At 45.7% G+C, this 16,441-nt stretch overlaps 1 protein-coding gene across 1 annotated transcript in view; it reads left to right on the forward strand.

Annotated features, from left to right (window-relative positions):
• MUC16 (mucin 16, cell surface associated) overlaps positions 1-16,441 on the forward strand; it is a 161,451-nt gene that overhangs the window by 33,580 nt on the left and 111,430 nt on the right. The window contains 10 exon segments of the mRNA XM_032251910.1: positions 2-1,183; positions 1,185-1,612; positions 1,615-1,973; positions 1,975-2,029; positions 2,032-2,122; positions 2,124-2,668; positions 2,671-3,663; positions 3,666-4,358; positions 7,775-7,879; positions 9,994-16,338. Of these exon segments, the coding sequence (XP_032107801.1) occupies positions 2-1,183; positions 1,185-1,612; positions 1,615-1,973; positions 1,975-2,029; positions 2,032-2,122; positions 2,124-2,668; positions 2,671-3,663; positions 3,666-4,358; positions 7,775-7,879; positions 9,994-16,338 (10,796 nt within the window).

The following is a 16,441-nucleotide window of genomic DNA, read 5'->3' on the forward strand; positions in this document are numbered from 1 at the left end:
AAGTTTCCTCTGTGCTTTCTGAATCAACCACTGAAGGAGTCACAGATTCTAGTAAGGGAAGCATACCAAGGCTGAGCACACAGGGAAATACAGCTCCCTCCTCCTCTCTTGAACCCAGCACTGCTCAAGGAGGCCAGATGAGTATAAGCATCCATCTACCCTCATCTCCTCCAACTCCTGATGTAGAATTCATAGGGAGCAGCACATTTTGGACCAAGGAGGTCACCACAGTTATGACCTCAGATATCTCCAAGCCTTCAGCAAGGACACAGTCCAGCTCAGCTACCCTTCTGTCCACAGCTTTGAGAAGCACTGAAAGTACAGAAAAAGAAAAACCCAGAACTGCCTCTATGGATCTTCCATCTCCAACTCTATCAATGGAGGTGACACCATGGAGTTCTCTCACTCTCAGAGACATCACCAAGACCGCAGTTTCACCTGACCTCAGCCATGGGGTGCACACCAGCTCTACAGGAACTTTGGACACTGACAGGCCATTGAATACTGGTATCACTAGAGCCTCCAGATTGGAAAACAGCTCCAATACCTCTTCTAAGTCCCTATCTGTGGGAGCCAGCACTCACACATTCATGACTTACACAGAGAGGAGTGAAGTGTCCTCTTCAATATGTCCCCCACCTGAGACCTCAGCTCCTGATGGAGAGACCACTTTGACTTCAACTCCTGGAAACAGGGCCATAAGCTTAATGTTGCCTTTTTCATCCATTCCAGTAGAGGAAGTCATTTCTACAGGCATAACCTCAGGACCAGGCATCAACGCAGCACCCATGACACATACTCCCATTACCCCAGCAACAATTGCATGGACCAGTATAGGCACAACTGAACAGTCCACTCAACCACTACATGCAATTTCTTCAGAAAAAGTTTCTGGGCAGACACAGTCAAGTCCATATGTCAACTCTGTGTCACTGTCTGCTTCCCCTACCCATGAGAATTCAGTCTCCTCTGGAAGCAGCACATCCTCTCCATATTCTCCAGCCTCACTTGAATCATTGGATTCCACAATCAGTAAGAAGACAGAAATCACTTCCTGGCTATGGAAACTCACTGTATCTCTCCCTATTACAACTTGGCCAAGTGCCAGTTTATCTAAGGCACTGTCCTCAGCTCATCCTGGGGTTTCAAACCCAGGTTTAACCACAACTGAATTTCCACTCTTCAGCTGCATCCACATCAGTTGCTAGGCAAAGAAATCCAGAAACAGAGATTTATGGCCCCCAGAATACAGCCCCAAGTACTTTGAACACTGATGCATCCTTGGGCACAAGTATTTCTGAGACTTCTGCAGGGGCAAGTATCAGCTCTGAAGCCCCCCTTTCAACAGCCATAACTTCTAGATCAGATGCTTCTGGTTTTATATCTGAGAGTACTCCTAACCCGAGTTCAGGCACAGCCTCTTAAGCAGGGAGCAAATTAAGTGGGACGATATCCCTGCCCATCTCAGAGTCTTTGGTTTCCTTTAGAATGAGCAAGGATCCAGGGACAGTGTCAATCCCTTTGTGGTCCCATGCAACTACTCATACAGAAACAAGCATCCCAGTAAGCAGCGCAGGTCCACCTGGCTTGTCCACAGTAGCATCAGATGCAATTATCAACCTTCAAATGGGGGTGAGAGTATTCCTAGTGCCCCCTTTTCCTCCTCCCCTGAGACTGAAGCCACAACTATCTCTCATTTCCCAGAAAGGACAACCCATTTATTTAAAACCATTTTATTTCTCACTCCTGAGTTGACTTCAAAAGTGACACCTACTCCTGGGGATTGGACCAGTTCAGCTATGTCCACAAAACCCACAGGAGCCAGTTCCTCCATTACACTGGGAGAGAAAAGGACAATCACCTCTGCTCCTCTAATCACTTCCCCCATAGTTCTCACTGCTAGTTTCACAGAGACCAGCACAGTTTCACTGGATAGTACAACTACAGTAAAAACCTCAGATACACTTGAGGCATGAACAAAAAAATCAGCTTCCTTCAGATAGCATTTCTTCTTCTGATCTGATCAATACCCCACAGCTTCTCCAACTATGGATGTCACTAAAACAGCCTCCGTCAGTCCCACTAGCCTCTCAGGAGTGACAGCAACTTCTTCCCCATCTCTCCTCTTCAGATAGACCCCAGGTTCCCATATCTACAATAGAGACAAATACAGCCACCTCTACATCTATTTCCAGTAACACCTATTCTCTTGATGGGCACTTCAATGTGGGTGGCTGTCCATCCACTTTACCACCCTTTACACTCACCTACCCTGTCAAGACAGGCTTGGCCCCATTAGCCTGATCTAGTCCAGTAGAAACTTTCAGCACCGTGGTCAGCACCAAAACTGCTGCCTGAGAAAATCCTACCTCTCGCAACTCTGTGGTCACTTCTGTTCCAGCACCAGGCACATGGACCAGTGCAGGCAGTACTACTGACTTACCTGCCATGGGCTTTCTCAAGACAAGTCCTGCAGGAGAGACACACTCACTTCCAGCATCAAATATTGGACCAGTCACTGCCTTCGCTCCCCATCTTTCAGGAGCAGTGGTCACTGGATCCAGTGCTACATCAGAAGCCAGTCTTCTCACTATGAGTGAAAGCAAAGCCATTCATTCTTCTCCACAGACCCCAACTACATCCATGTCTGGAGCAAGCTAGGAAACTTCACTACTCCTGAGAGCCTTTTGGTGATCACTGAGACTTCAGACACAACACTCACCTCAAAGATTTTGGTCACAGATACTACCTTGTTTTCACCTGTGTCCACACCGCTTTTTAAACTTCCAACTATAGGGACTCTCTCTGGAGCTTCCTTCCTTACTTTATTACAGGACACTTCAGCCATCCCACTCACTGCCACTGAGCCAACAAGTTCATTAGCTACATCCTTTGATTCCACCCCACTGGTAACTATAGCTTCTGATAGACTTAGCACAAACCCAGAGACTACCCTGACCATGTCAGAGGCCTCAAATGGTGATGCACTGGTTATTAAGACAGAAAGTAACCCAGATAGGAGCATCCCTGGAATCACTATCCAAGGAGTAGCAGAAAGTCCACCCCATCCTCCCACTTCCTCCTCTAAGATTGTTACTCCACAGAACACAGCCTATGAAGGTTCGATCACCATAGGACTTTCTATTTTGCCTGCAGGAATGACAGGTTCCCTTGTATTTAGTCAGAGTTCTGATAACTCAGAGACAACAGCTTTGGTGGACTCATCAGCTGGGCTTGAGAGGGCATCTGTGATGCCACTAACCACAGGAAGCAAGGGTTTGGACAGCTTTAGAGGAATCAGAAGTGGGTCCACTCACTCAACTGAAACCAAAACATTTTCTTCTCTCCCTCTGACCATGAGCCCAGGTGAGGTTATAGCCATGTCTGAAATCACCAGTAACAGACTGACAGCTACTAAATCAACAGCACCCAATGGGATACCTGTGAAGCCCACCAGGGCTGAGTCAGGGCTCCTAACACCTGTCTCTGCCTCCTCAAGCCCATCAAAGGCCTTTTCATCACTGACTACAGCTCCCCCAACTTTGGTGATCCCACAGTCCATATTGACATTTGACTTTTCTGAGGTCCCAAGTTTGAATACTAAGTCTGCTTCTTTACCAACTCCTGGACAGTCCCTGAATACCATTCCAGACTCAGATCTTTCCCACTGTCCAGGTCTCCAGAAAAAGGCCCAAGAGCAGGGATGATGACTTCCACAAAGACCATAAGTGCAAGCTCAGTTCAATCAACAAGTTTTACTGAAATCCCTGAAGGATCTGCCTCCCCTTCTATGGCAGGGCATAAACCCAGAGTCCCCACCTCAGGAACAGGGGACCATAGATATGCCTTGGAGAGCATGCCTTACCCAGACCCAAGCAAGGTATCATCAGATATGAAATTGACCTCTCTTGCATCAAAACTCACAAGTCTCTTCAGCACAGGTCAAGCAGCAAGGTTTGGTTCTAGTTCCTCTCCCACAAGCCTATCCACTGAGAAAGAAACCAGCTTCCTTTCCCCCACTGCATCCACCTCCAGAAAGACTTCACTCTTTCTTGGGCCCTCCGTGGCAAGACAGCCCAACACATTGGTACATCTTCAGACTTCAACTCTGACACTTTCTCCAACATCTATACTAAATATATCCCAGAAGGAGCCTCCTGAGTTAACCTCAAGGCAAACCACTACAGAACAGGAGAGAACAACCGTTGAAACACAGATGTTAAACTTCATACCATCCGAGCCCCCAACACCCCTGCTACCTGCCTCTTCTCCCACAGACCCCACAGCCAGAAGAAAGGGTTCTCCAGAAACAGGAGCACGCTCTATTTCAGCACCTGCCAAGACCTCCTTGGCTGAAAGTAAGAATGCCCTGCTCCTTCCCCAAGTGTGCTGGGGATGAATCTGGAAATAAAGTACATCTTTTAAAACATTTTTTAAATTTTGTATTTAAAATATAAATATTTTAGGTTCAGGGAACATGTGCAGGTTTGTTATATAGGTAAATCGCGTGTCATGGGGGCTTAGGATACAGATTACATCATCACCCAGGTAATAAGCATAGTACCTGATCAGTAGGTTTTTTTTTTTTTTTTTTAAATCCTCTCCCTCCTCTCAGTCTCCACCCTCAATGTGTACTCCACTCTCCATGTGTACTCAAAGTTTAATTCCCACTTATAAGTGAGAACATGTGGTATTTGTAAATTACATCTTTATTTTTCCTAACCTTGAGCTGAAATTTTGCACTTGTTTTATTGATGAGTAGAGGTGCCAAAACAAACCACATTAATCCTAGCAGTGCCTGTGTCTTTGCTAACGATAAAAATTCCAGACACTTTTACATCCTATTACAGTTGTTGCAAACACTTTTTTTTTTTTTTTTTTGAGATGGAGTCTCACTCTGTCGCCCAAGCTGGAGTACAAGGGTACAATCTCAGCTCACTGCAACCTCTGCCTCCCAGGTTCAAGCAATTCTCCTGTCTCAGCCTCCTGAGTAGCTGGGACTACAGGTGCATGCTACCATGCCCAGCTAACTTTTGTACTTTTAGTAGAGATGGAGTTTCATCATATTGATCTGGCTGGTCTCGAACTCCTGACCTCAGGTGATCCACCTGCCTCAGCTTCCCAAAGTGCTGGGATTACAGGCGTGAGCCACCGCTCCTGGCCTTGCAGACGCTTTTAAATATCATGTATGACTTTATTCATAACTATGGTTGTTATTAGGCTTTTCAGTAGACCTTATTTAATGAGTTAGTAAAAGAAGTGACTCTATTATTATATTACATTTGTTTATTAAGATCTTGATAACAACATTTCAATATAATAACTTTCTTTGTTTTTTAAGTTTTAGATTCAGGGGTATATGTGCAGGTTTGTTACATGGATATATTGCATAATGGTGAGCTTTGGCTTCCAGTGAACCCATCATCCGAATAGTGAACATTGCATTCAATAAGTAGTTTTTCAACTGTCGCTTCACTAACCAGGCTGGAGAACAGTGGTGTGTACTCACTCATTACTCACTGTACTCACTGCAGCTCCCCTCCCTTTTTTTTTTCTTTGCAATGATTATTTTTATTTCTTGCTTTGAAGGAAAGACGAAAGTCTATTTAGTTAGGTGCTCTTGTTTTATTCTACAGCTGCATCAAAGTAACTATCTCCAAATTTACAAAACAGTTCATAGAGCCCCCCGGTAATTGAAGTATAAGCTAAATGATCATATCAACAGCATATGAACATTAACTCTGCCAAACAAAACTCAAATCATTAGGTCTTCAAATGACCCATTATTTTTCTAGAAATATTCAATAACCAAATAGCTGACTGAAACTCAGACATGACATTGAGTTTTAGATACTTCCCCATATAGCATATATGTGTATTAACATATTTTGGGCCAAAATTATCTGAAGCATATTATAGTGATCTTTCTTTAGTCAAATCTAAATTCTTTAGGACTATCTCTTTTTACTTATACCTCCCCCTCCCTCTTTTGGAGTGACAGTGTCTATTATTTCTATCTTTATGTCCACATGTACCTATTGTTTAGTTCCCACTTATAAATGAGAATATGCAGTATTTGATTTTCTGTTTTTGAGTTATTTTGCTTAGGATGATGGCCCTCAGCTCCACCCATGTTGCTTTATGGAACATGATTTCATTCTTTTCTCCTTTCCTTTCCTTTTTCCTTTCCTTTTTCCTTTCCTTTCCTTTCCTTTCCTTTCCTTTCTCTTTCTTTCTCTATCTTTCTCTTTCTCCTTCTCTTCTCTTCTCTTCTCTTTTCTTTTTCTCTTTTTCTTTTCTTTTCTTTCTGATGGAGTCTTACTCTATCGCCCAGGCTGGAGTACAATGGTGCGATCTTGGCTCACCGCAACCTCCTGGGTTCAAACAATTCTCCTGCCTCAGCCTCCCAAGTATCTGGGACTACTAGTGTACACCACCACGCCCAGCTAATTTTTGTATTTTTAGTAGAGATGGGGTTTTGCCATATTGGCCAGGATAGTCTTGATCTCTTGACCTTGATAGTCTTGATTGCTCACCTCGGCCTCCCAAAGTGCTGGGATTACAGGCGTGAGCCTCCACCCCTGGCCCCGATTTCATTCTTTGTTATGGCTGCATAGTACTCCAAGGTGTATGTGTACCGGATTTTCTTTATCCACAATGATTTCCTTTGTAATCTAATATTTTGTTCTGTTATTTAATGTTTTATTCTATATTTTTATTTTACTTTATAAGGGAATTCATATGGTTCACAAGCCTGTCAAAGGGGCCTATGATAAAAAGAGGTTAAGAATCCATGCTCTAAACAGAATGTTACTCCATTTTATTTCATTTATTTTTAAAGAGACAGGCTCACTCTGTCATCCAGGTTGGAGTGCAGTGGAGCAATCATAGCTCACTGCAACCCTGAACTCTTGGGCACAAGCAATTCTCCTGCCTCATCTTCCTGAGGAGCTGAGATTACAGGTGCACACCACCATGCCCAGCTAACTAAAAAAATTATTTTGTAGAGAGGGGATCTAGCTATCCTGCTCAGGCTGGTCTCAAACTCCTGGGCTCAAGCAATCCTCCTACTTTGGCCTCCCAAAGTGTTGAGATTACAGAGGTGAGTGGGTGTGCCTGGCTACTTGTCACATTTTAATTTGTGATTACTTATAAAATGAACCCCTTCCCATCTGAGATCTGTCAGTCTTTCTCGTGACAGTGCCTGTTGTCTGTTTTCTACCATGTCCTGTTAGAAGGTTTGATGGGAGGTCACCTGGGCAGCTGTCCAGCTCACTCACTGGGCTCTAGAGCCTCTGAGTTGAAGCAAAATAGAAAGATCAGTCAATGTAAAGAAAGTGCATAAGGCTGAATGCACTAGCTCACGCCTGTAATCCCAACACTTTGGGAGGCCAAGGAGGGTGGATCACCTGAGGTCAGGAGTTTGAAACCAGCCTGGCCAACATGGTGAAACCCCATCTCTACTAAAAATACAAAAGATTAGCCAGGCATGGTGGTGCATACCTATAATCCCAGCTACTTGGAAGGCTGAGGCAGAAGAATTACTTGAACCTGGGAGGTGGAGGTTGCAGTAAGCTGAGATCGTACCATCTGCACTCCAGCCTGGGCAAAAAGGGTGAAACTCCATCTCAAAAAAAAAAAAAAAAAAAAAGAAAAAAAAAGAAAGAAAGAAAGAAAGAAAGAAAGAAAGAAAGAAAGAAAGAAAAAGAAAGTACATAAACTGGCATTCTGAGATAATGGAGAGCTGAACCTTCCTATTGCCCTTTTCTTTCAGCAACTGATAGAACGCTAGTGCCCAAAACAAAGATGTCAAGCCAGCCAGCACAAGGAAATTCCACGTGGCCTTCCCTATCAGAGGGGACAGGGACCAGTCCAGCAGGTAAATATAGATCCTGTTTCATTTCTGCTCTGCCAATGTCACCCAATCCTTTTTTCTTTCCTTTCCTTTTTCCTTCCTTCCTTCCTTCTTTTTTTTTTTTTTTGTTCTCATTCTTTTGAAATTCCTGCCCCATGAAATTTTTTTATATTTTTTAATTTTATGTTTTTCACCCAAGCCTTAAGGCCAGTTTGGGCCACATAGTGAGACCCCATCTCTATAAAAATAATTTTTAAAAACCTGTAAGCTGAGCATAGTACAGTCCTGTAGTCTCAGCTATTCATAAGAGTGAGGTGGGAGGATAGCTTGCTGCTAACTAGAAGTGCTGCCTATTGATTCTGGGAAGAAAAAATATACAAGGCTTCAGTTTCATTATTTTATAAGTAAATTGATAGCAACTTTTCTTTTCCTTCCTCTCCCCTCCTCTCCTTCTCGCCCGCCCTCTCTCCTCTTCTTCTTCCCCTCCTCCTACTGCTCCCTCTCCCTCCCCTCCCCTTCCCTTCCCTTTCTCTCCTTCTTTCTTTCTTTTATTTTTGGGACAGGGTCTCATTCTGTCACCCAGGCTGGGGTGCAGTGGTGTGTACTCACTGCAGTACTCACTGTACTCACTGCAGCCTCAAATTCCGGGGCTCAAGCTATCATCTCCCCTCAGCCTCCTGAGTAGCTGGGACTACAGGCCTGCACTATGCCCAGCTTATTGTGTTTTATTTAATTTTTTTTGGTAGAGATGGGTCTCACTATGTGGCCCAAGCTAGTCTTAAACTCCTGGCTCCAAGAGATCCTCCCACTTCAGCCTCCCAAAGTGCTGGAATTACAGGTGCGAGCCCCTGTGCCCAGCCTAAACAGCATTTTTTTTTTTTTTTGGAAATAGGTCTCCCTCTGTTGCCCAGGCATGATCATGGCTCACTGCAGCCTCAGCCTCCCCAGGCTCAAGTGATCCACCAACCTCAGCCTCCCTTAGCAGCTAGAACTTCAGGTGTCCACCGCCAATTAGTCTGGCTAATTGTGTGTGTGTTTCTTAAATTTTTTTTGTAGAGATGGGTCTTGCTATGTTGCTTGGGCTGGTCTCAAACTCCTGGGCTCAAGTGATTCATCCACTTGGGCCTCCCTAAGGCTGGGATTATAGGCTTGCACCACCACACCCTGCAATAACTAGGTTTAAAATAGGTTCCTTTGATTTCTTGCCACTCTTCTCTGAGGATATTGATCATTTTTTCCCCATAGATATGAACTGCACACTTATGTTGCTTCAACTTACTAATTTACATGATCAATAGTGAAGTAATTCAGCAGGAGAGAATGCTACAGAGTCAATTCTCTCTGTACTTGCTTCTGCTCCAGAGTGAAGGATCTTTCTAAATCAGAGACCATCACTGTGTTCACAGGGAGGACACAGGTAAACTTTAGATGGCAAATGTTGCCTTTGTTACTACAGAGGAAAGGATTATGGATTGAAGTCCTTGGCTGTGCCAAGTTAGAAAAATGTGAAAAAAGGTCCCCAGGAGTGCTCTTGTGATGTCAGGTTTTTCTCACTCCTGTTATTTTCTTGAAGGACTGGGAAAGGATTCAGAGGGAAGAATGAATTTGAAAGAAAATGAAGGTGAAGAGACAGAATGAGCTCATCTCCCCCATCCCCTTTCTTCTTAAATCCTTAAGTAGCTTTACAGTGAATTAAGATTTGGGGATTCCTAGAGGAGGCTGAAAGTTTTAAGCTGAAACTGATTTAGCAAGGTCAAGCTCCAAAGAGAAACGTGGAAATAGTTTAGGGGTGGCCTCTTTCATGGGTGAAGACCTGGACCATCACATCCTCCCTTATACAAAGAGCCCTTTGATATGGGGCATGGGGAAAAACTGAGCTCCAGGTGACAGTTTCTCCTGAGCAAGCCAGATGGTCAAAGCTCTAACTTCACTATCTCCCTTGGAATGTTTACTATATTAACCTGGTGTTCAGAGGCTTAAAGTCTAAGAATTAAAAGCTTAACATTTTCTTTCCCATTGAAGGAGGAAATAGTTTTAATTGAAATTCCAGGAGGTAATAATGACAGTGTCAAACAAAAAGAAAGCTTCATCTTCTGCACCACTTGCAGATACCCCACCGACTCACTTTCTAATCACAGGCACATCCCCAGGACGCCCAGAAATGTCTACAGCCCTCAAAACCATGAGCTCCAAGGAACCCAGCATCAGCCCAGAGATTAAGTCCACTGTGAGCAACTCACCTTGGAAGACTCCAGAAACAGCCGTTCCCATGGAGACCACAGTGGAACCAGCCACCCTGCAGTCCACAGATGTTGGAAGTGGTAGCACCAGCCTCTCTCATCTGCCCACAGGAGCCACATCACCAACCAAGTCAGCAATAAAAAATATGGTGGCTACAGACAGGGTCTCACTCTCCCCATCCCCACCCGAGGCTTGGACCAACCTTTATTCTGGAACTCCAGGAGGGACCAGGCAGTCACTGGCCACAACGTCCTCTGTCTTCCTAGAGTCACCAACTGCTAGAAGCACCACAGGAAATGGTCAGCAAAGCAGTCCAGAACTGATTTCAAAGACCACTGGAATGGATTTCTCTGTGTGGCATGGCTCTACTGGAGGGACCACAGTGGACACACATGTCTCTCTGAGCACATCTTCCAATATCCTTGAAGAACCTATTACCAGCCTAAACTCTGTGAGCTCAGTGGTAGATAACTTCAAATTTAAAACCAAGGCATTGGTCAGCACCACAGCTATTCCCTCCACTGTACTGAGTAACAAGACAATGGCAGCTGAACAACAGACAAGTCCATCTGTGGATGAGGCTGTTTCATCAACTAGCTCATTGTCACATCAGACATCTGGGAGTGACAGCACCCTTGGTGCATCTCCTGATGTCACAAACACATTACACATCACCTCCACAGCACAAACCATCTCACTAGTATCTCTGCTCTCTGGGGACCAAGGCATTACCAGCCTCACCAATGCCTCAGGAGGAAAAACAAGCTCTGCATCGTCTGTCACATCCCCTTCAACAGGGCCTGAGACTCTGATGGGCATCATAAGTGTAGTGACTAGTGACACTTCCCCTACTGCTGGGCAACTATCCCAGACCTCCTCTCCTGTGGAAGTGAGCATCACTGGTGTAGCCACAGCTCCTACTCCAGGTATGACCACCACCATCACTACCATAGGAACCAACTCAATCTTGACTACTACACCCAGCCCAGAAGGGGGTATGAGTACCATGGACAGCACCCTGGCCACAGAGAGGAGCACATCTATAGAGCACACTCCCACCTGGTCCTCCACAGCTGCATCAGATCCCTGGACTGTCACAGACATGGCTTCAAACTTGAAAGTGGCAAGTTCTCCTGGAACAATTTCTACAATGCATACAACTTCATTCTTAGCCTCAAGCACTGAATTGGACTCCATGTCTACTCCCAATGGCCTTATTACTGTCATTGGAACCAGCCTGGTCACTCCATCCTCTGATGCTTCAGCCATAAAGACAAGCAGTACCCGTGAAATAACATTGAGTCCTTCAGTTACAACTGTGTCTACTCCCATCTCAAATTTTTCTCGTATCCAGAGCACCTCAGTTGCTGACATTTCAAGTACAAGTTGGACTCCCAGTAGAACAGAAACAGGAGGTGTGCCTGTTTCAATGGCTTCTACTAATTATGCCAGTACAAAGACTGGCCCAAATATGCCCCTGTCCACTGTTCTGTTTGATTCTCTATCCACTTTTGATTGGGACACTGGGAAATCTGTGTCATCAGCCACAGTCACTACCTCAGCTCCTCAGGGGGCCACAACTCCTCAAGAACTCACTTTGGAGATGACGATCAGCCCAACTACCTCACAGCCACCCTTCTCTACAGGAGACATTACAGGTGGAGTCACACCAGCTGCAGTGGTAAGGAGCTCTGGAGTTACTCTTTCAAGACCAGACCTCATAAGCAAAAAGGCAGAGCAGAGTTCTACTCAGTTTCCCACCACAACTTCTAGACATCCAGAAGAGACCATCAAGGTTACCAGCTCCTCCAGTTTATTAAGGACCTCGGATACACCAGGCATAAGCTTGGAATCTGCAATTACTTCATCCTCAAACTGGAAAAGCAGCCCATATAAGAGCCCATATGCCCCTTCTGAGTCCACCACAGACAAAGAGTCAATTCACCCTTCTACAAACATAGTAGAGACAACACCATGGGTCACAAGTTCCAAACATCCTTATTCCACTGTCCCAGCCCGCTCAGAATCATCCAAGCTCACATCTCCAGTGGTTACTGCCTCCACCAGGGGACAAGCCATTTTTTCTGTATCAACGACCACATGGCCAGAGTCTACAAGGGCTGGAACAGAGCCTAATTCCTCCTTGACTGCTGAACTGAGGGACTTCAATCCTTACATGGACACCAGCTCAACCACGCAAACAAGTATTATCTCTTCGCCAGGTTCCACTGCTATCACCAAGGGACCTAGAACAGAAATTACCTCCTCCTCTGAGAGAATATCCAGCTCATTCCTTGCCCAGTCTATGAGGTCATCAGACAGGCCCTCAGAAACCATCACCAGGCTGTCTAACTTCCCTGCCATGACAGAATATGGAGGAATGACTCTCGCTATGCAAACAGATCCACCTGGCACTACATCACTAAGTGCACCTACCTTGGACACATCAGCCACAGCCTCCTGGGCAGGGACTCCATTGGCTATGACTCAGAGATTTACATACTCAGAGGAGACCACTCTCTTCAGCAAAGGTCCTGAGGATACATCACAGCCAAGGCCTGCCTATGTGGAAGAAACCAGCTCTTTCTCTTCCCTGGCACCTATCCATGCCACAACCTCACCTTCCAATACTTTGTTGACATCACAAGAACACAGTCCCTCCTTTACTCCACCTGTGACCTCAGTTCTCTGGCCTGAGACCTCTGGCATGGGGAAGACCACTGACTTGTCAAGGATAAGCTTGGAACCTGGGACCAGTTTACCTCCCAATTTAGGCAGTACAGCTGGTGAGGCATTATCCACTTATGAAGCCACCAGAGATACAAAGGTGATTCATCCTTCTGAAAACACAGCAGTGATAAATGTGGAGGCAACCAGTTCTGAACATTCTCCTGTCCCAGTCCATACACAGCCATCCAAAGCCACATCTCCAATGGTTACCCCCCACACCATGAGAGATAACACTGCTTCCACATTAGTGTTTGGCTTCTCTGAGACCACAGAGATTGAGACAGCATCCTCTCTGAATCCAGGACTTCAGGAGAGAAGCACATCCCAAGTGACCAGCTCTGCTACAGAGACAAGCACTGTCATTACCCATGCGTCTACTGGTGATGCTCCTACCGAAGTCACCAAGACACAAGTCACTTTCCCTAGCAGAACATCCATCCCAAGCCCTTATCACTTCAAAACTTCTACCAACACATTTACAAATGTGAGCACCAACCCATCCACTTCTCTGATAATGACAGAATCTTCGAGAGTGACCATCACTACCCAAACAGATCCTACTGGAGCCACAACACAGGGTCCACATCTCTTGGACACAACAACCATGCCTTACTTGACAGAGACTCCATTGGCTGTGACTCCAGATTTTATGCAATCAGAGAAGACCACTCCCATGAGCAAAGGTCCCAGGGATGTGTCATGGACAAGCCCTCCTTCTGTGGCAGAAACCAGCTCTCCCTCTTCCTTGACGCCTATCTTGGTCACAACCTTACCTCCTGCCACTTCCACACTACAAGGGCAAAGTACATCCTCTCCTGTTTCTATGGCTTCAGTTCTCACCTCTGAACTGATAAAGACCACAGATAAATTGAACACGAGCGTGGAACCCGTGACCATTTCACCTCAAACTTTGAACAACACATCAAGTGAGATACTGGCCACTTCAGAAGCCACCACAGATATAGAGAAAATTCATCCTTCCATAAACAAAGCAGTGACCAATACGGAGACCAACAGTTCATCACATGAATTGCATTCCACTCTCCCAGCCAGCTCAGAACCATCTACAACCACATCTCCAGTGGTTCCTGCCTCCACCATGGAGGACACTCTTGTTTCTACATCAACATCTGCTTTTGAGACAGCAGACATTGAGGGAGAGCCAGCATCCTTTCTGACTCCTGGGCAAGGCAAGAACAGCACCACCCAGGAGTCAAACATCATCCTCTCCAGTGTGTCTGTGGGAGCTGCTACTGAAGCCTCCAAAATGGAAGTCTCCTCTTCTGATGCAACATTTATACCAACTCATGCTCAGTCAACAAAGCCCCCAGATATTTTTTCAGTGACCAGCAGTAGACTATCAAACTCTCCTCCCATGGCAATATCTACCCACATGACCACTACCCAGCCAGGGTCTTCTGGAGCTACATCAAAGATTCCACTTGCCTTAGACACATCAATGTTGGAAACCTCAGCAGGGACTCCATCAGTGGTGACTGAGGGGTTTGCCCACTCAAAAATAACCACTGCCATGAATAATGATGCCAAGGACATGTCACAGACAAACCCTCCCTTTGTGGAAGAAGCCAGCTCTCCCTCTTCTCAGGCACCTGTTCTTGTCACAACCTTAGCTTCTCCTGTTGCTTCCACATTGCAAGGGCATGGTACCTCCTCTCCTGTTCCTATGTCCTCAGTTCTTACCTCTTCACTGATAAAGATCACAGGGAAGGTGGATACAAGCTTAGAAAAAGTAACCAGTTCACCTCAAAGTATGAGCCACACTTTGGATGACATATTGGCCACTTCAGCAGCCACCACAGATATAGAGACAACGCATCCTTCCATAAACATAGCCGTGACCAATGTGGGGACCACCCGTTCAGCATTTGAATTGCGTTCCACTGTCTCAGCTGACTCAGAGCCATCTAAAGTCACATCTCCATATGTTACCACCTCCACCATGGAAGATGCCATGATTTCCAGATCAATACCTAGATCCTCTAAGACTACAAAAATTGAGACTGAGACGACTTCCTCCTTGACTCCTAAACTGAGGGAGACCAGCATCTCCCAGGAGATCACCTCATCCACAGAGACAAGCACTGTTCCTTACAAAAAGCTCACTGGTGTCACCGCCAAGGTATCCAGGACAGATGTCACTTCCTCTAGCAATACATCCATCCCTGGTCCTGATCAGTCCACAGTGTCACTAGACATATCCACAGAAACCATCACCAGGCTCTTTACCTCCCCTATAATGGCAGAATCTGCAGAAATAATCATCACCACCCAAACAGGTCCTCATGGGGCGACATCACAGGATGCCTTTACCACAGACACATTAAATACAACCCCCCAGGCAGGGATCCACTCAGTTATGACTCATGGATTTTCACAATCAGATGTGACCACTCTTATGAGCGGAATTCCAATGGATGTGTCATGGACAAGTCCTCCCTCTGTGGATAAAACCAGCTCCCCCTCCTCCTTTCTGTCTTTACCTACAATGACCACACCTTCCCTGGTTTCCTCTACCTTACCAGAGGATAGGCTCTCTTCTCCTGTGACTTCACTTCTCACCTCTGGCCTGGTGAAGATCACAGATATATTACATACACGCTTGGAACCTGTGACCAGTTCACTTCCACATTTCAGCAGCACCTCAGATAAGATACTGGCTACTTCTAAAGATGGTCAAGGCACAGCGATAATCGATCCTTCCATAAACACTGCAGAGACCAACGTGAAAGTCAACAACTCTGGACATGAATCCCATTCCTCTACACTGGCTGATTCAGAGACACCCAAAGCCACAGCTCAAACGGTTATTGCCACCACTGTAGGAGATCCCACTCCTTCCACATCAATGCCAATGCATGGTTCCTCTGAGACTACAAACATTAAGAGAGAGCCAACATATTTCTTGACTCCTAGACTAACAGAGACTAGCACCTCTAAGGAGTCCAGCTTTTCCACAGACATGAGTTTTCTACTGTCCAAAGTCCCTACTGATACTATCACTGAGGTCTCCGGCAGAGAGGTCATCTCTTCTAGCAAAATATCCACCCCAGATCATGATAGGTCTACAATGCAATCTGACACCTTCACAGGAGAGAACACGAGGGTCTTTACCTCCTCCATTATGACAAAATCTGCAGAAATGACAATCACCACCCAAGCAAGTCCTCCTGGGTCTGCATCACACGGTACTCTTCCCTTGAACACATCAACCACACGTTCCCAGGGAGGGACTCATTCAACCGTGACTCAGGGATTCCCACACTCAGAGGTGACCACTTTTATGAGCATGGGTCCTGAGAATGTGTCATGGATGACAACTCCCCCTGTGGAAGAAACCAGCTCTGCTTCTTCCTTGATGTCTTCACCTGCCGTGACCTCCCCTTCTCCTGTTTCCTCCATATTACCAGAGAGCATCCCCTCCTCTCCTCTTCCTGTGACTGCACTTCCTATTTCTGTTCTGGTGACAACCACAGATGTGCTGGGCACAACAGGCCCAGAGCCTGTAACCAGTTCACCTCCAAATCTGGGCAGCACCACATATGAGAGGCTGATAACCTACAAAGACAATGCACATACAGAAACCTTGTATCCTTC

This window comes from Sapajus apella, unplaced genomic scaffold, assembly GCF_009761245.1.
Source record: "Sapajus apella isolate SASKATOON/1434 unplaced genomic scaffold, GSC_monkey_1.0 scaffold77, whole genome shotgun sequence".
NCBI lineage: Eukaryota > Metazoa > Chordata > Mammalia > Primates > Cebidae > Sapajus > Sapajus apella.